The sequence below is a fragment of the Electrophorus electricus genome, chromosome 15 (assembly GCF_013358815.1).
Source record: "Electrophorus electricus isolate fEleEle1 chromosome 15, fEleEle1.pri, whole genome shotgun sequence".
Lineage (NCBI taxonomy): Eukaryota > Metazoa > Chordata > Actinopteri > Gymnotiformes > Gymnotidae > Electrophorus > Electrophorus electricus.
The window spans coordinates 3,407,779-3,434,216 of NC_049549.1; the positions used below are offsets into that span (position 1 = coordinate 3,407,779).

Here is a 26,438-nt window from a genome sequence, read left to right on the forward strand (position 1 = left end):
CTGTGAATGTTCATAATGTTTAATTTGTACAAGGAAAATGAAACTTTTACATGATTAAATGTGAAGTTTGTATAATTTAAATATTCCGGTTTTAAGCTATTAAGAGTTGACCCTGGTGCTGATGTGCGGTGGGTGTGAGGTTGTCCTGGTCTGCTCTGGTCTCTCTCAGGGTAAAGGCACGAGAGTGTTTGAGCAGTGCTACTATGGCCCTCAGAAGCAGTACAGGGTGACCAAACTCTCGCCAGCATCCAAATACTCATTCCGTCTAGCAGCCAAAAACAGCCTGGGTATTAGGTATGTGTGTGTGTGTGTGTGTGTGTGTGTGTGTGTGTGTGTGTGTGTGCGTGTGCGTGTGCATTCATTCTTTCACCATGTAACCCCTGTTAACACCCATTCTCCCCATGGTTTGTTTAGTGAGTTCAGTGAGCCTGTGGACCTGCTGACCTCCTGCAGTGTCCCGGCGCCACCCGTCAGTCCCGGTTTGGTACAGGCCGGGGTCACCTGGCTCTGTGTGCAGTGGAACAGGCCAGTAGGCTCTCCAAAAGAGGATGACATAAATTACGTGCTGGAGATGGAAGAAGAGAGTTCGGTGAGAAAACTACACAAGTCTCGCTTGCTCTGTCTGCGTCTGTCTCCCTCTCACTCATCTGGGGTTCATTTGCGTTGACTGTGTGCAGGGTTATGGGTTCCAGCCCAGCTACGATGGTGACGAGATGTCATGTACAGTGAGGAATCTGCACCGCAGCACTAAGTACAGGTTCCGGGTAAGCATGACATCCTCCGCTGTGTGTGTAAGAGAGAGGAGGATTTATCTGGTGATGGTGTCATTAGGCTCATAACATTAGGCCTGTACATGTCTCCGGCTGTACGAGGTGAGTGTTCATTTCTGCCGGTATTTATTGCTGTTGCACAGCATTCGTGCATGCTGTTCCTTAAGGATTACTGCACAACCTCATCAGTATTTACATATGACAGTGTTTAGCTACATTAACGCTGAAGGATTTTGTTTAGCTACATTAACGCTGCTGCTCTTGGTGCTTTTTGTGTTTGTTTTGTTCAGGTGGCTGCATATAACACTGAAGGGAAGAGTAACCCCAGCGCTGTTTCAGAGTTTTCCACGGCTCCGGACGCCCCCAGCGCGCCCTGCCGAATCTCCATCAAGGGCAAACCGCATCCTGGCAGCTTCCGCATGAGCTGGGGTGAGCAGCACCGAGGCCGGGGCGAGCGTACACACCCCTCCCGCTCATCGCTCACATCACACAGCACCAGAGTTCAGTCCTGCAGTAAAACTACCACATAAACATGTGAGGGCAGGGGACACTTCCTCAGGGTTCGCACCTTCAATGACCTTTCGGTTGGGTTTGACTGTGTGCGGACAGTGTGTGATGCGGACGTTGTGTGACATGTACTGTACGGCTACGCCGGTGTCTCCACCCGCAGATCCCCCTAAAGACAGCGGCGGTTCAGATGTGGTGGAGTACTTGGTGGAGCTGTCTGAAGGTCTGAGTGGTACGTTCCTCACACTGCCTTCACCCTCACGTTCTGTCCTTCTGTGTTCAGTAATTAAACTCCTGTGTGTGTGTGTGTGTCTTAAGGATCTTCTTGGGAGCAGGTGTACAAGGGTTCAGCTTTGGAATGCGTGTGTGATGGACTGAAGCCAGGTTTGTCGTACCAGGCTAGAGTCTACTGTTTCAGTGAAGGAGGGAAGAGCACGGTAAAACACACACACACACAGACGGTAGTATATTGGTGTGTCCTTTTCTCTTTAAATGTGCCTCTCTACTCTGTGTGCGTCACCTGCCAGAAATGAGCGCTGAGTCACACCAGTAGGCGTGGCTGTCCTCAGCCTTGCACTGAGCATGCTCAGAGCTTGACCAATAAGACATGTGTTCGTGTAGACTTTCGTTCCTTCATTCTGACATCTGTCACACACCATGTCGTTCAGTAGATCTGTCAGGCTCTTTAACAGTAAATGTAAATAAACCCTAAATCTGAACTGTCTAATTTTGTTGTGTTATATATACATTAGACCACACACACACAAAGTCAAGAAGGTTAGAGATCTTTTTTGATAAAGGTCTTTTTTTGATTTTTCAACAGAAAAATAAACCTAACCAACGCCCTCCCATATCAGACATAAACAGATAAATCTAATATATAGCAAGAGAACTACAGGGTAGAGTTAGATGTGAGTTTTGTGGAGATTAATTTTGATGAGGCTTTTAGTTGTTAATAGTTTATACCTTACTTATTTAGTGATGCCTATAGATCAGACTGGGACCTTTTATTTTCTGACATATAATTGATTCTGGGATTAGGGGATTATCATTTGTTTTGCAGGTTTTTTTTTTTTTTTTTTCCTTGTAAGTGTTTTCAGTGTCTGTGTGTGTGTGTGTGTGTGTGTGTGTGTGTGCCTGTGTGCGTGCAGCCGTCTGAGATCCTCCTGGTTCAGATTCCAGCGGTTCCTCCGGGCCCCTGTCTCCCCCCCAGAGTAGTGGGCAAGCCCAAAGCCAGAGAGGTTCAGCTTCACTGGGGTAAGAGAGTGCGCTTTTGCATATGTGTGCGTGTGTTTGTGTGTGTATACATGCATCTGACTCTTGGCCATGTTGTGTGTTGCACGGTAGCGCCACCCCAGGTGGACGGAGGCAGTGCGGTCTGTGGCTACAGTGTGGAGGTGCTGTGTCCTCACACTGAAGACAGCAGGGACGTGTCCCAGGGCTGCGAGCTCAGCTGCACCATAAGTAGCCTGTTGCCAGGCAGAACATACAGCTTCCGCCTGAGAGCAGCTAACAAGGCTGGGGTAGGTAATACACTGATGGGGTAGGTACAGCACATGGCTGTACTTGTAAAACCTTTTCTCAGATAAATACTCGTTTTTTTACTCATTGCGTGTGTGTGTGTGTGTGTGTGTGTGTGTGTGTGTGTGTGTGTGTGTGTGTGTGTGTGTGTGTGTGTGTGTGTGTGTGTGTGTGTGCGCGCGTGCGCGCCAGTATGGGCCGTTCTCTGAGCGGACTGAGTTGACAACTGCTCCGGGACCCCCGGATCCTTGCCGCGCCCCTAACATCGTGTGTAAATCGCCGAGCTGTGCTGTGGTCAGCTGGGAAGTAAGAACGTTAATCGCACACGTCACACACACAGATGAGCGAGCGTGTCGCAGGCCTTCAGTACTCAGCTGTACTAGTAGAGCTTTAAGCAGTGGTGTGTTTGTGGGTTGTTTCTTCAAGCTCCGCCTTCTGTGCTGCAGACTCCACTCTGTAACGGAGCACCAGTGACGGAGTTTCGGCTGGAGTGGGGTGCAGCAGAGGGGACCATGCAGGTCTGCTACAGCGGCGCCATCGCAAACTACGAGCTGAAAGGACTGGTCCCTGCCTCCAACTACTACTGTAGAGTACAGGCAAGACACACACATACAAACCTACACATGTACAGACAGATGGGACGTTTGACTACAGACAGCTTTTAGGTTTTAGTTCCATTTAAGGTGAGTCCACAGCACAGTCTCACTCTCAGTTCTGGGTTCAGCACCTGTGAATTAGTGTGAACCGATGATCTAGAAAAATGGTGTAAACCTGTGAACTAGTGAATTTATGCGTGCGTGTGTGCCTGTGGTGCCTTTCACAGTGTTTATCTGGTTCTTTAGGGACTACAGTCTTTCAACGTGGTTATGACATTACACACTAAAACACAGTTCAGATCCACACCTGCCCACTTCCTGTGTGCCATAAGTTGATCTAGAGGAAAACAGCTTGTTTTATTTCAGCCATTATTAACTACCGATTAAACTGAGAAAGTTCAAGTGATTTAAAATCTCTCTCTTTTTGTATGTATATTGATATAAATGAACATTTTGGTGTTTGTAAATTTTCCAGGTGCATGTTAATGTGCGATAACTCCCTGCTAACATCCGTCACTAACAGTACAGAACAGCTAGAGAAGATTATAACCTTACAGCATGCACCAAGCGTTCATATCCAGTGTAGTCACAGATTTCATTAAAGTCTGAAATAATCGCTGCTATAGTGTGTGTAGCTTCAAAAACTGTGCAATGGAAGCAGGATATGGCCTCACAGGAAATGACCTCACACCATTTGAATCTCAGCACCCATGACAAACTTCATCCATCTGAAAGCTGACTGGATACCTGCAATAATTAACAAAGAAAATGAGAAATTGTAACCTATGAGTAACATACGGAAAAGGTGTGCGTGCGTGTCTGTGTTATTCAGTTCATAATTTTAATGGGTTTTTGTTGACGACTTCCTTCATTTCCTGTTTGGGTTCCACTTCCGTCACCTACATGTTTAAGATTGTGTGTGTGTGTGTGTGTGTGTGTGTGTGTGTGTGTGTGTGTGTGTGTGTGTGTGTGTGTGTGTGTGTGTGTGTGTGTGTGTGTGTGTGTGTGTGTGTGTGTGTGTGTGTGTGGTACAGGCGGTGAACGTGGCAGGCGCGGGGCCCTTCAGTGACGCGGTTCTCTGCCGGACGCTGTGCTCTGTGCCGGCGGCCGTCAGCACCGTGCACGTCCTGCGTGAGAGCGACATGTGGCTGGAGGAGGGCAGCGCTGAGTGTCAGGAGGGTGAGGAGGCACCTGGAGCATCTCCGCCCTCTCCACCGCTCTACTCTCCCTCCACCTGCCTGGGCTTGCGCTGGGAGGCCCCCTGCGACCACGGAGCAGAGATTACCTCGTACCTGATTGACATCGGAGAGAGACAGCCCATCCTCACAGGCCCTGTAACCAAATACATCATACAGAACCTGCAGCCAGACACCAGTTACAGGTGCCCTCACCCACTACCCCTGAAGAGAACCAACATCTAAAGTTCACGCTACGCCTGTCCCCATCAGCCAGTGTCTTTACTCACAGCACGTGCAGCTGAGTTATGAGGTGTGTGTGTGTGTGTGCGCAGGATAAGGATCCAGGCTCTGAACAGCCTGGGCGCTGGTCCCTTTAGTTACACTTTTAAGCTGAAGACCAAGCCACTGCCTCCTGTCCCCCCGCGCCTGGAGTGCAGCACCTTCAGCCACACGCTGCGTCTGAAGTGGGGAGAGGGTCCTGTCAGGGCCCCCCCCGACTCCCTGCAGTACCACCTGCAGATGGAAGACAAGAGCGGCAGGTGAGGCCCACCATGGGGCATCTCAGCTGGGGACATGTCCCCACCACTCTCTGAAAGTGTGGTCTGGACATATTTCTGTGTCTCTAGAACCTTCCTTGCTTCTTTCAGTTGTGACAGTTGTGTAACTGTGCAACACTGCAGTACCTGGGACTGATGTGCTTGTTGAGCTGTGGTTTGATTGCGGTACTTTAACTGGAGAGGCTGCGTTCTGAGGCTGGCAGGCTGTGAAACGTCAAATGTCACTACAGGATGAGTGAACATGTGATTTGGTTTTCTGTCTGTTGAGTTCAAGAAACATTCTTTAATTTGTTAATTTATTTTCTTTAGCGGACTAAAGATTCTATTTTGTTTGATTTGTACAAGAAATGTAATCCAGTCATATCCTGAATCTAACCCAGTCATGATTGCATCGTTCCACCCCCAGTAACGATGTGACTACCGTCTGATAGTGTAACGATGTGCGTTTTTCCCCATGTGATTGCATAACAATGTGATTGTTCACTCACTGAAACAGAGCAGTCGGCGTAAGCTGCTGGGTGGCAGTTTCTACAGGAGTACAGTAATGTACAGATTTAGTCCAGTACTCTTCACTGGCCCAAGAAAGAGCGCCACCAATCACTAACCCTGTTGAGAGTATAAAGGCTCTCCTTTACATATCATATGTACAGTCAACACTAACCGCCAACACTCTTGTTTGTCTTGCACTCTCTCTGTAGGTTTATATCCTTGTATAAAGGACCTTGCCACACTCACAAGGTGCAGAGGCTAAATGAGTCTACCTCGTATTCGTTTCGCATCCAGGCCTTTAACGAGGCAGGCGAAGGGCCTTTCTCCTGTGTTTACACCTTCACCACGCCCCGCTCACCGCCGCCGCAGCTCAAAGGTACGCCGGCCTGCTTCACTCCTCGCTCTCCACGCCCCTCTCCCCATATTCATGCTTCATTTTGTGTCTCTCTCTCTCTAGCACCTCGTGTGGAGAGACTGGATGACTCCTGTGAGATCAGCTGGGAAACCCTGCCGTCTATGAAAGGAGACCCCGTTATCTACTGCCTGCAGAGCATGCAGGGCAACTCTGACTTCAGACAGGTAGAGCTGTCGTCGTCTGTGTCTGCCCTCCTGGACGCGTCCTGGTCTTATTCAGCACATGAGTGGCATGTTCTATTACCCTGACTCTGTACCATTTACCATACAGTCTATAACCCTGGCTCTGCTGTTGCTTTAGGAAGATTGTTTTCACTGAGATGACCATAACATGTGTAATGTAGGACAGCGTAGTGTTAGTGTTTAAATGATGTGGGATTAGTCCGTGCATTGTGTGAATAAACAGCCCAGCAGCTGTGAGGTAGTAATGTGCGCTGTGCTCCCCTGTCTGTGCCACAGCTCTATAAGGGCTCCGCCACGCTGTTCCAGCTGTCCAGCCTCAGCTCGTCCGCCGAGTACCGCTTTCGAGTCTGTGCGATACGGCAGTGTCAGGACAGCCCTGAGATCACGGGTCCCTACAGCTCCACAGTCACACTCCTGCCACCTCGGCACGAGCCCCCGGGGGCCTCCAGCGGCGTGGGGCCCAGGGGGACCGACATGGAGCCGCTCCGTCGCAGCCTGACGGACGAACAGTTCTCCTTCCTCATCATCGCCCTGCTGGCCGTCACCTCCATCCTCATCGCTGTTGCTATTCAGTACCTGGTCATCGAGTGAGTCTTCAGGCTGCAAGGTGTTTGGCTTGGATTTGTTTTCGGTTGGTTTTTCTTCTGTTGGCTTCATTCTTGGCGCCGGTGTGGGTCACAGGAGGGGTGAGGAGCAGACCCCGAAGCTACAGGTGTGTCTGCCAGTGGTGTTTCTCATCTCTCTCTCTCTCTCTCTCTCTCTCTCTGCTGTCCAACAATTCTTTTTCTCTGCCCTGCTGACAGTAAGATCCTTGTTCCACTTTCATTACCTCCAATGTAATCATTGGAGGGTTAGAAATAAAGCTTACTGCCTGTCATGTACTCGTGCCCGTCATTTACTCATGTGTAGCTAAACGATTTTTATTTATATTTTCAGTTTGGATTATAATTTGTCAAATATGAGACTTTTGATCTGTTTTCCAAAGTTAGCTTCACAATGGCAGTGGTAACTGCTGTGAGCCTGAGACTGAGGGCCAGTGGGCAGGTAGGGGCGGGGTAGTGGGTGGGGCATCATTCTCCCACAAGCACATGGGAGATGTCTGAAGGCCACAAGGGGAGGGGGGGGGGGGTTTGGGGGGGCGTGGGGGTGGACATGCTTGTTCACCTTAGAGAACATTCATTAGCACTTTCCTTCAAACCATCTTTTTGATGTGCAGAATGTGTAGAGTGCAGAGCTCAGTAGAGAAATGGCAGTATATTTTTGTACAGTATGAAGCAAGGACCTGTTGCTTTGAAGGATGGACGGGTAGAGGGTTGAGATAGCGACTTTAAGGTAATCCAGCTAACACAAATGTTATTTTTACGGTCATGTAAGTATAGTGTAGTTTGATTTTACAGTCATACGGCTGCTTGGCTCCAAAATTGTTCAGCACAAAAAAAGTAACGTACGCTTATCAGAACCTTTCCTTGAGTACTTATTTTTGCACATTAGTCGGAAGAAAAAAAAAAGACTGCGTCTTGACCTTGTGATGCGTTTTTTTGGAAACCATTCTGATTGTGCAAGCCCTTCGTGTTTTGGATGTTAAATTGTAGTACCACAAAATTTGTTGAAAATGTTTTATTTCCAGAATGATTGCAGACTTGTGATCTGAATCAACCATTTGTTCTGCCTACTTATTTTCTTAATTTCTCTGTGGTTCATTTTTTAGGTTTAGAAACAGGTTGTGTTTACTTTTAGCAATGTTACTTTTTATTATCTAAAATATTTCTGTAGTTTTGGGAGTATTGAACATAGAATAAAATATTCATATTCACACGTTATCTTTAGTTTTCATGTTAAAATCATATACTGGAAGCTTCCTTTTATCATTTATTATTATTATTCTTATCATTATTATTATTAGTAGTATTATTTAATAAAGCGTTCAAGTGAATCATCCCCAGAGAAACTAAGAAATAACATTTTGGAGAAAGAGCAAAAAGGTTATAACTGAAAATGTCTTGATTCTACGTGTACTTCCTGTAAATCCTCTTTTCCGGCCTTTTCTCTGTGTCGTGACAGCCTGGCAGTACTGTTTCTGAACAGTCTGTACTGTTCTGCTTATGGCACTGGTTCTGTTCTGCTTGTTTATGGTACTGGTTCTGTCACCATTGTTGAGAACTACAGGTACCTTGCAAGAAGGATGAATTACATGGTCCAGTAGATGGCCAACTTGTCCAGTGGCTAGTCTGCTGGTGTCTTCTCTGAAGAAAAAAAAATCTAAATTCTTATTTTTGATAATGATGAGTTGTAATTGCAAAGTGTGCCATTATAACATCTTCCCCACTGTATTAGGCTGCTACGTTTGGTCCATGGGAGAATGAAAACTACAAAAAAAAATACATAAAATATGCACAAAAATGAGACCATTTTTATGTAATTTTAATGTTACCTCATACACCGTACATTCCAAAATGAAAAATTTGTTATACTACACATGCTACCAAACATATCACTTTAAAATGTTCGTTATGAGATCAGAAGTGTATAATCATAATTATGTATCTAAAGTGTATCTGTAAAGTCATAAGTACAGAAAGAATCATGCACAATAAAAACATTTATAATTCTTAATCGTCTTATGTTGCCTTTCTTCCCTGTTGTTGATAAGGTTTGAGCGTCTGTCAGATTTTAACTCCTGTGACGTAGTCGGCGTGGAAACTCTTCCACACTGCAGTCTGGTCTTCAGAGTAACTACTACACTTCACCTTCCTGTTAAGACTGAGTTGTATCTTTTACTGCTCTGTTGTCTTTAAACCTGTGAGGGGTGCAACAGATTTTCCCTGCACACTATGTCGGTACCTATAGGGGCGCAATGCACACATCTCTGTCTGTGTCTATGCACACTTTGTCTGTTGGTTCTGGCTGCCTCCTTTCCACAAATGTGGATGATCTCTGCTCAGCCAGCACATTTAAGATGGTGCTTTTCTACAGGAAACTCATACTAGCTTAAGGATTTATTTTGCCATGTAACTTATATTTACATTTATGGCATTTACCAGTTATGACTGAACACAATGTGAGTAGTTGAGGGTTAAGGGTCATGCTCAGGGGCCGAACAGTGTGGTGGGACTTGAACTGGAAACCACCTGATTACTAGTCCAGTATCTGAACCACTTTGATTCTTTTTCCTTAAGTTTCCTAAATTCATTGGTGCTATAGCAGATGTGTTGTGTGTGTGTGTGTGTGTGTGTGTGCATTTCCATTAGAATTAAAATTACTTGCCACTGGAGACACCAAGTCCTGAAGTCTGCGGTCTGAAGGTGTGGTGGTGGAGAGAAGCAGACATAGCGTGGAGCTTGTAGGGATCTGAGACAGATGTTTCCAGACTCCCTTTTCAGACATGCTGGAGGTGACCTTCGAGAGGAGCCTGTGGAGGGAGTGCAGCTCCATTTCTAGTTTCAATTTCTCCATCTTCTCTCAGCTGCTCACATTTCTCCACAGTCCAGACGAAGAGGCTTGGTGTCCTTCCTGCTTTTGGCGTTGGAAGAGTGTGTGGTTGAAGGTCGGCCATAAAAGAGGAAGTATGAGGATTCCAGTTTGTCTAAAGGGAGCTGGTGTCCTCTAGGAGAGGGAGAGGGTTCCCTGATGTCCTGCCCACCCCACACACAGCAGATGAGACCCGAACAGCGTCTGTGCTTAATTGGGAACTGCACGGGGGGGAAAAAACAATTTTTTTGTTGAACAAATAATATTTGAAATGAAATTTTTTTTTCCTCCTAACAGTTGAAAATATTGACAAATCATTATCAAAAACCCCTCTTACCCATTTACTGTGAGTACACGGGCACAAGGATGGAGAAACGGCAGAAGTTCTAATGAGACGTACTGAGCTGAGCACATGAGTTCAAACATCAGTGGACAGCTCATGTCCTGTTCAGGTGTGGTTTGGTAACTGTTCTATTTGACAGCCCCTAAAGTAATTTTATAGTAGCAGGAACAGTCATGAAAGATCATTTTCATACAAGAGAGGTTTTGTTAAAAGCTAGCACCATTTTATAATCAATAGATGTAGAGGAATGAACTATCTGTAATTCGAGTATAAACAGGGTTGTTCTTTAAACTCTTAAAACTTGACCATGTTGGCATAAATGTGTGTCAAACATTTGGATTATTATTTTTTGGGACGGGGGGTTAGTTTAATAAACCACTGCACAGACCAACAGCATCATTAAAGCATCTGGCACTAATGGGCTGATTACTGCAGTAGCACTGCTATCACAAGCCCTATCAGGACTGATCTTACATCGGACATCCATCCCCATGTCAACAAAACCTAACAAGGTCCACATGTGTTCTGTCTACAGCTATGATGTCATCCTTGCCTTTCCGTTCTTGTTGCAAATGCTTTTAATGATGTCCTGGGTGTAGCTGTTGTAGCGTTGCACTGCTATGACTACACATGGTGAGGCAACGTGTTCAGTGTTACGGAGAAGGGGTGGGCTTTCACAGAATGTATGTCCTGTTTAAGAGATTATAATACAGAAGATATTCATGTGACAGGATATTTATTTGACCACAAAGTTAGAAATGTGTGGATTATAATAAACCACTGAGTAAAGTGGTGGAACCTTTTTATTGACTTTCAGTTTAAATTCTCTGGTTTCTCGTATTAAGAAAACAGGTTTTTATCCATCAGCTTTGATGTGACTTACTTTAATGCAAATGAGATCAGTTCACACGTATGTACAGGAGACGCCTGCAGGTGCCTTAAACTGTAAAATTTGACCCCTCTCTTGTCCAATCGTCTTAAAGCTTTGGTACGTCTGTCAGCAGTAATTATATTTTAGCAGCAGGTGGTGCTATTGCTTTATCTCCTCAAGTTTCGTGTTTAAATCCTAAGTTCATCTAAGTAATGTTAACATCAATAATAAAGGATTCAAACTATTAACAGCAATTTTTCATCATGTAATTGGTATAACAGTTGGTCCGCCTAATCTTGCCCTCAGTGAGGCACCGTATTCTTAACACTACAGAAAACAGCGGTCTCTCTGCTTGAAACCTCCCCTAGTAGCACCCAAACCTCCACCTGTACTTGTGCATTGTTATTTTGTGCTTTCATCCCCGTGTCCACAGGCCTGTCCTGTCCTGTCCATAACGCAACAAATGCAAAACAGGTCTTACACCAGTGACCAGGGCTGGCTCCTGGCAAGCATGTCTCTAATCAGTACAAAACAACATTTACATTCAGGCTTTGTCATGGGCTTCAGATGTGTGTCGTCTTTCCTCCTCAGAAATGCATCTAAAAATTTATCACCTCGCCGTGCTGTCGGCCGGGAACTTCTCTCTCAGCACTATGGTACTGAAACAGGCACTTCAAAATCATTTGAAAATAACCATCAAAGCACTACCAATAAGTCACGCGAGATGTGCTTTATTCTGGCAGCTCTTGATTTTCGTGGCGTGTTTGTGGGTCACTGGTGAGTTTTAATTCAAAACTTCCAGTCCAGGATTGTGCCAAGATTACGTGCAAGTGTAGGTTTTAGTACACAGCATGGAGAAAGCCAATACATTCCTATGCACGTGCAGTTACGGTCCGAGCTTTTCCGTCTCGCGCTGTTCCCTCCAGTCTACTACAGAGATTGTAAAGACAGCACGCGAGGACCCCAGTCTCCTCCTCGTTTCCAGTCGGAGCCAGAGGTCTTAATGGTTAAGTAGTTTTGCGCCGTTCCAGTTTGTCACCCAGAAAACTGAACACATGCGTTGGGAAACTCGCGCCGAACATCGGAACCAGACGAACCGGATTGCAGGATCCGAACACCCACACAAAGCGTCCGGGGGAGTCCGGAGCGGGCCGGAGGTGGAGGATGGAGGTGCGGGCTGCGTTCATGTTCCTGCAGTGGTGATGTGCAGTTTGGGTCTTTCGCTTTGACTTGAGCGCTCTGCGCTTTACCGTGAGGAGCTCGACACCGCGCGAGGTTTCAGCCTTACTTCTGTAGCATGAAGGGCGGCGTGAGCACGACGGAAATGTTGGTACTGGAAGGAAATTAAATGAGCTTTATTCTAAAAACGAAAGCGAGGGATTTGTAAGGCGTGAGTTTTGTGCGGTCATAACTGAGTCTGTTACCATAAAATTCTCACACACGATGCTGCACTGATGTCCCTGCTGGTACCCATGGAGAATGTGTAAGGGCTTCTCGCGTTAACGTGTGGTGGGCCTCAACGTCAAATACATTCACGTGCCCGGCTCCAACAGGCTCGTGCTCTGGAGTTTGTGGGGTCTGGCGCTTCACGCGGCACGGCACGCAGTGCTTGTTTCCTTACTGCGCGTGAGTAGTGCCTGCGCGCGCTCATCTTACAGCTCCCGAGCTTTTCTGATCATGCCAGGACAGATGGAGATTACAGCGTGAGAAGTCAATGTGCCAGGTGCTCGTGGGATAGATGCCTAACTCTTGATAGGAATGCCTGACCTTCAGCAGTCGTATGAGAGAGATCACGTGGGAAGAGAAGAAAAACAACGACGGTTTGGGAGTCCCACGTGTCTGGGTGTGTGTGGGGAGGAGGGTATTCATACAGCTGGAAGGAGGAAACTTGCTGTCGTGTATAACAGGAGCGCTGGCACAGCTTCTCAAGCATGTGAACTGCACATGTGTTACGTAATGTTCTGCACGTGCGAAAGTAACCAGTTTGGCCAGTGTTGATGTTTCCAGGCACGCTCCTAAGCTGCTGTACCTGCGTCAGGCAGCAGGAGCGAAGAACCAGAGGGTTCACGCTTTTCCAGTCTAAACAGCTCGTGGACGCAGATGATAGAGTCGCACAAACCAGACCGTGAGTGTGCAGACTGGCAAGGGGTTTTGTCTAACGCTCTTTTGACACTACGCAAGAAGGACTCTCGCGCTCTTTCCGTCCCTATGTAGAGTTAGGCGCGCGCTCATCTGTCCTGCAGTCAGCGCCTTTAAATACGTCATAAAGGAAAGGGTCACGTGACCGGCGCATTTCCTTTTCTTATTGTTCAGCATGTGCATCACATGTGAAATGATTTCAGCAGAAACACATTGAGTAGGTGTTTTTGGTGTTTATTCTGTTGGCTCTTTCATAATGGTTCAAAATTCTTTAATACAAACGTGAAAGCAGTCCAATCGGACATTAAGAAACCCTAGGTCCCTAGAACCCTAGTGCGCTCAGTGCTTCATGACCCCTAAACCCTAGCACGCTCGGTGCTTCATGACCCCTAAACCCTAGTGCGCTCGGTGCTTCATGACCCCTAAACCCTAGCTCGCTTAGTGCTTCCCTACCCCTAAACCCTAGCTCGCTTAGTGCTTCCCTACCCCTAAACCCTAGCTCGCTTAGTGCTTCATGACCCCTAAACCCTAGCGCGCTCAGTGCTTCATGACCCCTAAACCCTAGCACGCTCGGTGCTTCATGACCCCTAAACCCTAGCACGCTCGGTGCTTCATGACCCCTAAACCCTAGCGCGCTCAGTGCTTCATGACCCCTAAACCCTAGCTCGCTTAGTGCTTCCCTACCCCTAAACCCTAGCGCGCTCAGTGCTTCATGACCCCTAAACCCTAGCACGCTCGGTGCTTCATGACCCCTAAACCCTAGTGCGCTCGGTGCTTCATGACCCCTAAACCCTAGCTCGCTTAGTGCTTCATGAATCCTAAACCCTAGTGCGCTCGGTGCTTCCCTACCCCTAAACCCTAGCGCGCTTAGTGCTTCATGACCCCTAAACCCTAGTGCGCTCGGTGCTTCCCTACCCCTAAACCCTAGCTCGCTTAGTGCTTCCCTACCCCTAAACCCTAGCACGCTCGGTGCTTCATGACCCCTAAACCCTAGAGCGCTCAGTGCTTCATGACCCCTAAACCCTAGTGCGCTCAGTGCTTCATGACCCCTAAACCCTAGCACGCTCGGTGCTTCATGACCCCTAAACCCTAGCGCGCTCAGTGCTTCATGACCCCTAAACCCTAGCTCGCTTAGTGCTTCATGAATCCTAAACCCTAGTGCGCTCGGTGCTTCCCTACCCCTAAACCCTAGCGCGCTTAGTGCTTCATGACCCCTAAACCCTAGTGCGCTCGGTGCTTCCCTACCCCTAAACCCTAGCTCGCTTAGTGCTTCCCTACCCCTAAACCCTAGCACGCTCGGTGCTTCATGACCCCTAAACCCTAGCGCGCTCAGTGCTTCATGACCCCTAAACCCTAGCACGCTCGGTGCTTCATGACCCCTAAACCCTAGCGCGCTCAGTGCTTCATGACCCCTAAACCCTAGTGCGCTCAGTGCTTCATGACCCCTAAACCCTAGCACGCTCGGTGCTTCCCTACCCCTAAACCCTAGCGCGCTTAGTGCTTCATGACCCCTAAACCCTAGTGCGCTCGGTGCTTCCCTACCCCTAAACCCTAGCGCGCTCAGTGCTTCATGACCCCTAAACCCTAGCACGCTTAGTGCTTCATGAATCCTAAACCCTAGCGCGCTCAGTGCTTCATGACCCCTAAACCCTAGCTCGCTTAGTGCTTCCCTACCCCTAAACCCTAGCTCGCTTAGTGCTTCCCTACCCCTAAACCCTAGTGCGCTCGGTGCTTCATGACCCCTAAACCCTAGTGCGCTCGGTGCTTCATGACCCCTAAACCCTAGCACGCTCGGTGCTTCATGACCCCTAAACCCTAGCGCGCTCAGTGCTTCATGACCCCTAAACCCTAGTGCGCTCAGTGCTTCATGACCCCTAAACCCTAGCACGCTCGGTGCTTCATGACCCCTAAACCCTAGCTCGCTTAGTGCTTCCCTACCCCTAAACCCTAGTGCGCTTAGTGCTTCATGAATCCTAAACCCTAGCTCGCTTAGTGCTTCCCTACCCCTAAACCCTAGTGCGCTCGGTGCTTCATGACCCCTAAACCCTAGTGCGCTCGGTGCTTCATGACCCCTAAACCCTAGCGCGCTCAGTGCTTCCCTACCCCTAAACCCTAGCACGCTTAGTGCTTCATGAATCCTAAACCCTAGCGCGTTCAGTGCTTCATGACCCCTAAACCCTAGTGCGCTCAGTGCTTCATGACCCCTAAACCCTAGCACGCTCAGTGCTTCATGACCCCTAAACCCTAGTGCGCTCGGTGCTTCCCTACCCCTAAACCCTAGTGCGCTCAGTGCTTCATGACCCCTAAACCCTAGTGCGCTCGGTGCTTCCCTACCCCTAAACCCTAGTGCGCTCAGTGCTTCATGACCCCTAAACCCTAGTGCGCTCAGTGCTTCATGACCCCTAAACCCTAGTGCGCTCGGTGCTTCCCTACCCCTAAACCCTAGCGCGCTCAGTGCTTCATGACCCCTAAACCCTAGCACGCTCGGTGCTTCATGACCCCTAAACCCTAGTGCGCTCGGTGCTTCATGAATCCTAAACCCTAGCGCACTCGGTGCTTCATGACCCCTAAACCCTAGCTCGCTTAGTGCTTCCCTACCCCTAAACCCTAGTGCGCTCAGTGCTTCATGCCCCCTAAACCCTAGCGCGCTCGGTGCTTCATGACCCCTAAACCCTAGCGCGCTTAGTGCTTCATGAATCCTAAACCCTAGCGCGCTCAGTGCTTCATGAATCCTAAACCCTAGCGCGCTCAGTGCTTCATGACCCCTAAACCCTAGCGCGCTTAGTGCTTCATGAATCCTAAACCCTAGCGCGCTCGGTGCTTCATGACCCCTAAACCCTAGCGCGCTTAGTGCTTCATGAATCCTAAACCCTAGTGCGCTCAGTGCTTCATGACCCCTAAACCCTAGCTCGCTTAGTGCTTCCCTACCCCTAAACCCTAGCGCGCTCAGTGCTTCATGACCCCTAAACCCTAGTGCACTCAGTGCTTAATGACCCCTAAACCCTAGTGCACTCGGTGCTTCCCTACCCCTAAACCCTAGCGCGCTCAGTGCTTCATGACCCCTAAACCCTAGCGCGCTCGGTGCTTCCCTACCCCTAAACCCTAGCGCGCTCAGTGCTTCCCTACCCCTAAACCCTAGTGCGCTCAGTGCTTCATGACCCCTAAACCCTAGTGCGCTCGGTGCTTCCCTACCCCTAAACCCTAGCGCGCTCAGTGCTTCATGACCCCTAAACCCTAGCGCGCTCAGTGCTTCATGACCCCTAAACCCTAGCGCGCTTAGTGCTTCATGAATCCTAAACCCTAGCGCGCTCGGTGCTTCATGACCCCTAAACCCTAGCGCGCTTAGTGCTTCATGAATCCTAAACCCTAGTGCGCTCAGTGCTTCATGACCCCTAAACCCTAGCTCGCTTAGTGCTTCCCTACCCCTAAACCCTAGCGCGCTCAGTGCTTCATGAATCCTAAACCCTAGCGCGCTCGGTGCTTCATGACCCCTAAACCCTAGCGCGCTTAGTGCTTCATGAATCCTAAACCCTAGTGCGCTCAGTGCTTCATGACCCCTAAACCCTAGCTCGCTTAGTGCTTCCCTACCCCTAAACCCTAGCGCGCTCAGTGCTTCATGACCCCTAAACCCTAGCGCGCTCAGTGCTTCATGACCCCTAAACCCTAGCGCGCTCAGTGCTTCATGACCCCTAAACCCTAGCGCGCTCGGTGCTTCATGACCCCTAAACCCTAGTGCGCTCAGTGCTTCATGACCCCTAAACCCTAGCGCGCTCGGTGCTTCATGACCCCTAAACCCTAGCGCGCTCGGTGCTTCATGACCCCTAAACCCTGTCCAGGACAGACGGGGCTTCTATGGTTTATCCTTCAGGGTCTTTGCTTTTCTTTTTCTCACAGAAATATAAGAACAGCCACGGCTGTGTCGACCCATGATGATCATGTGGCATTTAGCTGAGGTTATTGGTGTAACATGGTAACTCTTTTGAGTGTGTGGTTATAACGGTTGTGGTTGACTGTGCTACGTCTCTGTGCTGCAACATGAAAGTCATCTATAAAACTGCAGAGGTTGTGTATCCATATGAGTTTATAAGCGACCACATGCGTTCCTTTAAGTAGAGGGCTATGACAGTCACTTTTGAATCATTGGTTTGTGTGTTCTGTGTAATACTAGTTACTTATTTAGCTCACAACTGAGCTAAAAGTTATTGAAAGTTAATGAAATGCCTCAGTGTTTAACAGCGGAAATGAAGTGTCAAAAATGGTTTGCACATTACGTTTTTTTTTGTCCAGGTTAGGTATCACTAAACCAACTTTGGTCTGCCTCAGTGTTTATGAAAAATGATCACTACATAGTTATTAAAACTGTGTTTTACCACTGTTGTGTTGGAACACTGTACCCACTGAGGGCAGAATGATCACACTGTCTGCTTTCTGTACATTATGAGGAGTAGAGCACATTTTAGCAGAAGAGCTTCTTAAGACGCTTCCTGCAAAGGGTTTGTTGTTTTGTGAGCACACTTCCTGCCTCAAAGGAAGATGGAGGAAGATATTAGATGCAGTGACTGACCTGTGTGTGTGTGTGTGTGTGTGTGTGTGTTCTCTGATCAGACCTGTGTGTGAGTGTATCTTTAACTGTGTGGGTTGTACAGTAAAACTGGTCATTTTATGGTTTTCAAACTTTTCTGTATTTTAAACATATGCACATTTGAAAACCAGAGAAAAATGATTATATGATTACACCATATAGACTGTTTGAAGAGGTTTTTTAACCTTGATGACGGTGTTTCCAAGCTCCCATAGAACTCTAGAATATTGTGTTTCAAATTAGCAGGACCTCCTACACTCCTCCTGCACTCCTGCCTGCTCAGATGCGCTGCAAAAGCTCCAGCACCAGAACCCTGTGAGGGTTTAGTTGGGATTTTCTCAGGGTTGAAGCCCCCCAGACAGAGTTGTCTGGGATTTTTAGCCCAGAGACGACCCCCCCCCCCCCCCCCACCCTGCCCAGAGCTCACTGGTCTCTCCTGTGGACAGGAGGAGGAGCTCTGCTCTTTGTTGTCTTGCAAGAGTTCCCATACATGGTATAGCTTAACTTCTGATTTGGACCACAGTTTATCAGATATCATTTTGATGTGCTTAATATAAGAACATTGGTTTTCATGGTATGAGAGATGTTAAAATCTGGGTTTGGAATACGTCACATTTGTATTATATCACAGCAGCACAGATTAGAAAGTCTTGTAGAGGTTAGTTGAATGTTTCAAGTTTGGTTTATTTGTCACATACATAGTCATACACAGTATAACTCGTAGTGAAATGGTTGAGAGCGCTCTGTCCAAACAGGAAAAAGAAAACAGGGGTGCATAGAGAAATATATGTATTCTATATATGTACAAAAATATATTAACAATGTATGTACAATATATGTATATTATGTTTATATATACAATGTATATCGTTGTGTATGTATGTATGTACACAATGTACAGTGTATATGGTTTGTATATATATGTACACAATGTACAGAATGTACAGATCCATTTTGTAAAAAGACATATTTACAGTTTTTATGTTACATGGTGGTAATTGAATATATATACAGTTATGTTACATGGTGGTGGTGGTCCCCACATTTTATCAGTTTCCCTGATTCAGGGCCCGATGGGGTCCTTCACAATCCTCCTGGCCTTGGTCTGGCACTGCTTGTGGTAGATGGTCTGCAGGTCAGGAAGTTCCGTGTGAGTGATGCGCTCTGCTGAACGCACTACCCTTTGGAGTGCTTGTCTGTCCTGCTTGGTGCTATTCCCAAACCAGACTGTGATGTTCCCCGTGAGGATGCTCTCGATAGTGCAGGTGTGGAAGTTCTGCAGTACCTTGGAGGGCAGTCTGAAGTCTCTTAGGCGTCTGAGGTGGTAAAGACGCTGACGAGCCTTCTTTGCCAGGGAGTTGGTATGGCGGGACCAGGACAGGTCCTGCGAGATGTGAACACCAAGGTACCTGAAACTATCTACTCTCTCCACCGTGGTTCCACTGATCCTTACAGGTTGGTAGTGTCGCTCCTGCTTCTTGCTGCAATCCACGATCAGCTCCTTTGTCTTACTGACATTTAGGAGGAGATTATTTTCCTGGCACCAGTTTTCCAGGTGCTTAATCTCCTCCAGGTAGGCCCTCTCCTTGTTGTCCGAGATCAGGCCAATGACGACGGTGTCGTCAGCAAACTTGACAATGATGGTGGAGCTGGAAGTGGCTGTGCAGTCGTAGGTGTACAGTGAGTAGAGCAGGGGGCTTAGGACACAACCCTGAGGAGCTCCAGTGCTGAGGGTGAGGGTGGATGAGACACAGTTGCCCACCTGTACTGATTGTGGTCTGTCTGTTAGGAAGCTGGAGATCCAGTCGCACAGGGATGTATGCAGTCCTAGATCCCCCAACTTAGTAGTGAGTAGGGAGGGGATGATGGTGTTAAATGCTGAACTGTAGTCACCAAACAGCATTTTAACATAATTACCCCTCCCTTCGTCCAGGTGGGTCAGTGTGGTGTGGAGCAGATGTGCAATTGCATCGTCAGTGGAGCGGTTGTGGCGGTATGCAAACTGCAGTGGGTCCATGGAGGCTGGCAGTGAAGTTTGAATGTTTCACACAGATATTGTAGGTAGGGTTAGTTGTAGCTGCCATCACGCTATTGTAGAACTGTAGGTCGTTTTTTAGAGTGAACAAGGAGGAACGTTTTGGCTGCTGTCCAAGTGCTTTGTAGTAGAAAACCTTCAGCCCACCTATAGAACAATAAAGCGAATGGCTCTCTTGTATTCTTGTGAGGGTTAGCACAGTGAGAATGGAGGTTTTTTTAAGGGACAGGAAGGAGTTAACAATCATGGTCACCAGAATAATGAGGCGTGGGGCGGGAGATGGGGTGGGGTGGGGTTGTCTCAAAGGCTTCTGCTTATCAGTATGAAAAAGGAACTGGAGGAATTTGGAGCGAAGCAAATGTCCCACATAATAGAAAAGCATTTTGTGTGCGTGTGTGTCTATGTGCGTGTATTGCTATTGGCTCCAGGCATGTGTGTGTGCAGGAGTTCAAGGGTGTATTGCAGTGATCTGTTCTGGGTGGAAGGAGCAAAGCTAGGTGAGGTCACCGTGTGTGTGTGTGTGTGTGTGTGTGTGTGTGTGTGTGTGTGTGTGTGTGTGTGTGGCGGGGGGCAGTGAAAATAAAGACGGGGAAAGTGTGTGTGTTTGTGTGACTCGTGTAGAATGGTGTGGGAGAAGTGTGTCCATGTTTTCCAGGGCTCGGCCTCCAGCGCTGAGCGAGTACAGCACGCAAGGTCAGTGAGATGAGAGCTTTGTTCAGTAAGGCTCTGTCACCCTGCTCAGACCAGGAGACACGCTGGCTGGCTTGCTTAGTCGTAGCTTTTTTTTTCTTCTTTTTTTAAACCCAGTTTCCATGTTGGTGAATTTTAATGCAAAAATGTACTATTGTACAGTGCTATTGTACTACCACAGCACCAATAGGGAAAGCGAGAGAAACAGAGCAGCAGAGTGATCGAGAGTGTTGGATTATATTCATTTTCTGAAGCTGAACTTCCAATGCTTTGACAATATTGGCAATAAAGCCTACTCGACAGAGGAAGGAGGATAAGGAGGATGAGAAAGAGATGAGACGGGGAGAGTGAGTGTTCGGGAGAGAATGTTTGGCGGAAACTACAGTCCTTGTCTCAGATTCCCCAGGCAGTTAGTGTGATGTTAGTCAGCTGTGTTGACGTTACCCTCACAGAACATAATCGTCTTTGTTCAGTGAACACACGCAACTTTCCCAGCCCCACTTTCTTGGATTGATGTCACCATTTCCCTGCACACGTTTTCCCTGCACGGCCCTTCATTTTCCTGTTCTTGTACAAGTGGGAATGGGATCGACGTCGTAAATGAAGCGCTGGCTGAAGAATTGCATTATGGTTTATTTTATGTAATGGGGCAGGAAAGTAAGATGTATAAAAGCTACATTTGGGTCTGTTCACTCCCAGACAAGCTTGTAGCTCCTACTCTCACTCTTTAGGTGGTCTGGGGCTATTCAGGGCTCTGTGGGAACTCTCAGTTAATAGAAGACTATGCTTAAACTGCCTTTGAAATTCACAGACCAGAAACCATCTAACAACCAGAAAATCCACCATCAAAATAAGAAGCAAAGCACTGACACAATTCTCCTGAGTGTTAAATGACCTTTTAATGGGCACAGATGCTGGCAAAGTTTCGATTTTAATTCTTGTGGACATTAGTGTAGCATTTGATACCATGAACCTTTGTATTTTATTACAACGATTTACAACAGTGAGCTAGAATCCGCCATTTGTAGTGTCTGTTGGTGACAGGATGTCTGCTCCTGCATCTCAGGTTTCTCTCTTGGGCCTGATTTTTATTTTCTTTGTATATGCAATCATTATTAGAGGCTTTAATGTTTATTTTCTGGTTTATGCTGATAGCATTCAAATCTCTTTCTGTAAATCGTAATGACATTGATTTGATTGGTCAATCTTGACAAATGTCTGACACCTAGGAAAATCAGGAGGTCTTGAAACATTCTTAAATTAAACAAACGCAAGAGAGGCATCCCAGTGGGAGGTGAAGAAATGTGGGAAAAGGTTTGTTAGTTGTGCTGGATGGAAGGCAAAGCCTTTAGTGACATCTCAATTTTCTGTGTACATCAAGAGGCTTCTTCAGTCCGGCTTTTCTCAACTCAGAAATATCAGCAAAGTTGGAATTTCCTGCCCTTTCTGGACGTTGACTAAATATTCCTGCCCGTGTCCCCTGGTGGCCTGCTGTTCCCACCCCAGTGCTAGCCTCCCTGTACAGGTGCCTCTGAGTAGATTACAACTATTGGTGCTCACTTACCAGTGAATTCATTTAGTCTTGTGGAGTAGCCCTTTATTGCTCAGGTATGCCTGTCTGAAATGACTTGCACTGCTGTGTGGTGATGATCACACTCACCTTCACAGGAGACGCCTCCAGTCAAGCCGTCTGTGGCTGAGCCGTCTGGAAAGTTCAAAGCTCATGCACCGTCGTTATCCAGTTCTATCCAGAGGTATCCAGAGGTAACGCTTTCATTGTAGATGTATTACTGTATTTTACTGTATGATTATTACTGTATTTCCCCATAGGCATGTTACTCCTTTTCATTGTAGATGTATTACTTAGTCCATGGCCCTATTTAGTTTGTAAATATGTTTTTGTACATTTTTTTGTTTACCCAAAATAGATACTAAAATCCAAAGCACTCTAATCTTCATGTTCTGTAAGTCTTGTAATGCCACGTTGAACTGTCTGTTCTTGTATCTGTCCCAGACTAACCCCATCAGAAGAAACCCTCTGTTCTCTCTGCAGTTACCCAAACCCACAGACAGGAAGAGCAGAGAGGAGGTAAAAGCTCACCGCTCCGCTTCCATGGAAACGGACGTTGACTTCTTCATATTGTACAACCAAGACCATGTCATAACTCACACAAGACAAGCTGTTTACTCACACACACAGATGCACTAAAATTAATGTATATATGTGTAGTGTTTAAATTAGGTGTTTACATTAGAACTTCCTGGTCCTGAAGTATTCAGTTTCTTGGTAACTGGTCCTACATCTTATTTTTTTCTGTTAAAGAAACCAGCTACTGCATCTCCACATCCCGCAAAAGCCAAACTGAAGAATTCCTTCCTCATCGAGAAACTGCAGGTGATTCCACGTATGCGTGTAGAAATAACCCATCCAGTCCCTGCATCCAGGGATGTCACATTCATAATTCCTAAATTACATTTTTACAGAAGACAGGAGGGTCTCCATCTTGGAGATGCTTACATTAGTGTTTTAACACCTTTGACACAGATGCAGATGTTCTCAGTGGTTACTGAACAAGTTCAGTGTCCGGATTATGGTAGTCCAAGCCCACTTGCTACAAAATACATTAATTTCCACTTTATTACATACACACATGTAATACACACACAAACTATTAAATATACCTGTATTGTAGATGCATTTTATGGGAACATCACCATTTGGGTGGTGGTATATTCTGAGCCATTCCTAATAGCACCAATCCAGACAGGGTCATGTGTCGTCCCAGCATGACTGGAGTTTTTTCTTGGTTGAGAATGGTCTACCACACATTAATAGTTACGTAGAGACCGGACCCTGTAGGTGGAGATGTTTCTAATTAATTAATTGTGTCAAACCAAATAAAGATTGTTGTGAGTGTACCTTCACAGTGTTTTAACCACTGATACAGAATGTCTGATGAAGTCAGTTCTTTTGAACTCTGCCTGAATTACAGATTTCTGTATAATTGCACATGATTGCGATCATATGTATTGATTACCTGTAAACATGTTTTTCTGAATTGTTTTACTTTGTCTTTTGCTCTTCACGAGGCTCTGCTGCCACCCAGTGTTCAATAGTTGCAGCACCCCTGGAAAAACAGTCTCGCTGACTTTCAGGCAGTGGGGAGGGGCCCTGTCCCTGCATCTCTGATTGGCCAGGCTCTTGTGCTATTGCCAGAACACCTTAGCCAGGTTCTTATGTACAGAGTGGTCCCACTCTCAGCGTAGCTGCCATGGCACAGCAGAGCTGCAGTTTTGCTCTCTGCTGTACAGGTAGGAGTCTTACAGGGTTGTTCAGGTATTACCTTCTGTCATCCCTTCGTTTATCTCAAGGCTTCTTTATGTCCTTGGCAGCTGCTGGGCTGGGCTGCCTCACACAGGCCAGTCTCTGAGTTCTGCGTGCCACTGAGTCTTCGGCTAGTGGCAGGTCAGACTTGGTTCAGTCACCTGATGCAAGTTTTGCTTCCATGCCACACCTCCTTTCCTGTTGTTTCTCTTTTGGCTCTCTGTAGGCAAGCCTAACTCTGACACCCACGCCACGGCTGACCCTACCCAAAAGCCCAGAGACAAAGCTGCAGGCCACACCCCTCGGCATCAGCAGCCCCTGCAGCTCACTAGGCTCCGCCCTGCGGCCCCCTCAGGCCAATGAGGACGAGGTGTCCGTCAGCTTTGAGCAGCCAGCTGAGGATATGACCCACCTGCCCAGCATCAACAAGGTCACAGTGCTTACTGACCTCCACACACGTCACTCACTTTTGTCCTACTAAAACCAAGCCCAAACTGCAGTAACTGTTACCGCAAAGACAAAATGTTTACATTCCTTTTTATAATAATATATTTTATATTAATTAGTTATTGTTTTTTAAACACCCTGAGGCTCACACTTTTGGTACTTTTACTTTTGGTAATTTACTGTTGCCTCAAAACAGATCACACATAAAATTTCATATCATGTTTATTTGATAATTATAATCAGTATGTTTTAAGTGCTCATGACAATAACAAAGCCATCATATCCACTGCAGAGTCTGTATGCCAGAGACCTAAGAAGTTAACATTGAGAAGTCATCATGTTACAGTGTTGTAAAGTATGAACTTATCTGTAGTGCTAAATACAGATTGTGGTATGTGCCTGTGTTTGCCTTACCTACTCGACCAAACAGGCCACGCTAGACAAAAGGGCAGAATGAACACAGAACACAGCAAGACCTGGGGGAGTGTGAGTGAGTGTATTAGTGAGACTTGGGGGAGTGTGAGTGAGTATATTAGTGAGACCTGGGGGAGCGTGAGTGAGTGTATTAGTGAGACCTGGGGGAGCGTGAGTGAGTGTATTAGTGAGACCTGGGGGAGCGTGAGTGAGTGTATTAGTGAGACCTGGGGGAGCGTGAGTGAGTGTATTAGTGAGACCTGGGGGAGCGTGAGTGAGTGTATTAGTGAGACCTGGGGGAGCGTGAGTGAGTGTATTAGTGAGACCTGGGGGAGCGTGAGTGAGTGTATTAGTGAGACCTGGGGGAGCGTGAGTGAGTGTATTAGTGAGACCTGGGGGAGCGTGAGTGAGTGTATTAGTGAGACCTGGGGGAGCGTGAGTGAAAACCTAATCAGGGATCTTACCAACCACAACCACTTTAGTTTACTCTGTCAAGTTAGTACTGGTCTCCTGAAGGAGTAATTTGACCACAAAATGCTTGTATATCTAACTGGGAATAGAGGCCAGCAGAAGAGGTCTAGGCTAACTGGTTTGCAGTACCTGTTATCCATTGTTGGCTAAGTTAGTGTTTTTGACCATTATACCTGCATATAGTTCTCGTCGAAAGTTAAAAAATCTAGAAAGCGCTGTCAGACATGACACAGTGTGATGGGGTGTGTGCGTGCATATGCGTGTACAGAACCGGGTCCGGCTGTCCTTTAAACGGCGTCTGCCAACTCGGCAGCACAGGAAATCAGCGGGGGAGGAGCCTGGAGAAGGAAGCCCCTCCCCTTCCCATCCACACCGCTCTGATCAGAATGAGGATAAAGGGGAGGTGTTCAGTGGCCCTCCGGCGGATCCCTGTCATCCCGATCCTGACTGCGCAGTCCAGACGCAGGACGTGAGTGGAGACGCCAGGGGCGCTGGGGTCACCCGCGAGGGGCAGGATGCAGGAACAGCGATGCGGGGGCACCCAGATACACCCTCTACGTCTGATACCATGGAGGTCCAGCAAGAGGAAAGACTGTCTGAAGATCAGAGTCCTGACCAGTCAGAGGGGGTAGAAAATGCAGGTGAACTGGGAGGCGAACTTCCAGCCAGTAAAGAGAACAGAGAACTAAAGGTAACACCATCACAGAGACACCGTCTGTCTGACATCTGTGTGTTAACTGTCACAGAGACACCGTCTGTCTGACATTTGTAAATTAGCTGTAGGTCAGTTGTTTGGTAGTGTTGACAGTGAACCAAACTGGGGTCGGGGTTGAGGGTTGAGGGTTGAGGAGGTGTGTCTCATTCCATGGAGACGTTGTGCGCACTCATGACCCCTGGAGCTCTGTGCAGCTTCTGGGCTTAGAGGAAAATGTTCAGACAGGAAGGTGGAGCCACACAGCCTCCTCTTATCTCAGAGATGAACGTAAGATGTTTCTTTTCTAACCTTTTCACTTTGTTTATCAGGAGGGACTTTCTGAAGACAGAGATGAAGTCCCAGGTGCAGAAGAGAAGGCAACGCTGGCTGAATAAAGACTCCCACTGTTTATTCCCGTATCAGACCTGGAGTTCTTAGCTGGCAATCCTGTTGTGAACAGGGTTAGATCACCAAAAGCAGTGATGTGACTAAGGCTTCCTGGTGAATAACCCTGTATCTAATACCACAGTTATTCACACGCCTTGAATGACTTACTATAAAATAATTGGCCTCAGAATGTTGATTCCCCCCATATGATTAGAAAATGAGATATAAACTAAACATGGAAAGAAGACTTGACCTGGCTTAACTTTGATTATTAGTAGTCCCTCACTAGTACATGGTAGGATAAAACCAACCCTCGCTGATCACACTGTCTCACTTTCTCTGAGCCTCAGTCTCACC

General features: G+C 47.1%; 2 protein-coding genes across 4 annotated transcripts in view; both read left to right on the plus strand.

Annotated features, from left to right (window-relative positions):
• fndc3a (fibronectin type III domain containing 3A) overlaps positions 1-7,096 on the plus strand; it is a 34,685-nt gene extending 27,589 nt beyond the window's left edge. For both annotated transcript variants that reach the window (XM_035534136.1, XM_035534137.1), the window contains 15 exons: positions 170-294; positions 415-589; positions 678-764; positions 1,061-1,199; positions 1,441-1,509; positions 1,596-1,714; positions 2,429-2,534; positions 2,625-2,800; positions 2,991-3,104; positions 3,245-3,394; positions 4,429-4,775; positions 4,905-5,111; positions 5,828-5,994; positions 6,076-6,197; positions 6,492-7,096. In XM_035534136.1, the coding sequence (XP_035390029.1) occupies positions 170-294; positions 415-589; positions 678-764; positions 1,061-1,199; positions 1,441-1,509; positions 1,596-1,714; positions 2,429-2,534; positions 2,625-2,800; positions 2,991-3,104; positions 3,245-3,394; positions 4,429-4,775; positions 4,905-5,111; positions 5,828-5,994; positions 6,076-6,197; positions 6,492-6,806 (2,418 nt within the window). In that variant the 3' untranslated portion in view covers positions 6,807-7,096. The remainder of the gene's footprint in view (positions 1-169; positions 295-414; positions 590-677; positions 765-1,060; positions 1,200-1,440; positions 1,510-1,595; positions 1,715-2,428; positions 2,535-2,624; positions 2,801-2,990; positions 3,105-3,244; positions 3,395-4,428; positions 4,776-4,904; positions 5,112-5,827; positions 5,995-6,075; positions 6,198-6,491) is intronic.
• A 4,539-nt stretch (positions 7,097-11,635) lies between these two features.
• Positions 11,636-26,438, plus strand: part of zgc:153184 (uncharacterized protein LOC751652 homolog) — a 15,056-nt gene continuing 253 nt past the window's right edge. The window contains exons 1-7 of one of the 2 annotated variants that reach the window (XM_027012047.2): positions 11,636-12,067; positions 22,012-22,107; positions 22,397-22,432; positions 22,667-22,738; positions 23,895-24,098; positions 25,269-25,691; positions 26,024-26,438. The exon at positions 26,024-26,438 is cut by the window's right edge and continues 253 nt beyond it. In XM_027012047.2, coding sequence (XP_026867848.2) covers positions 12,062-12,067; positions 22,012-22,107; positions 22,397-22,432; positions 22,667-22,738; positions 23,895-24,098; positions 25,269-25,691; positions 26,024-26,089 — 903 coding nt within the window. In that variant the 5' untranslated portion in view covers positions 11,636-12,061 and the 3' untranslated portion in view covers positions 26,090-26,438. Of the gene's footprint in view, positions 12,068-22,011; positions 22,108-22,357; positions 22,433-22,666; positions 22,739-23,894; positions 24,099-25,268; positions 25,692-26,023 lie in introns of both variants that reach the window. The other variant, XM_027012046.2, reaches the window with a different exon arrangement.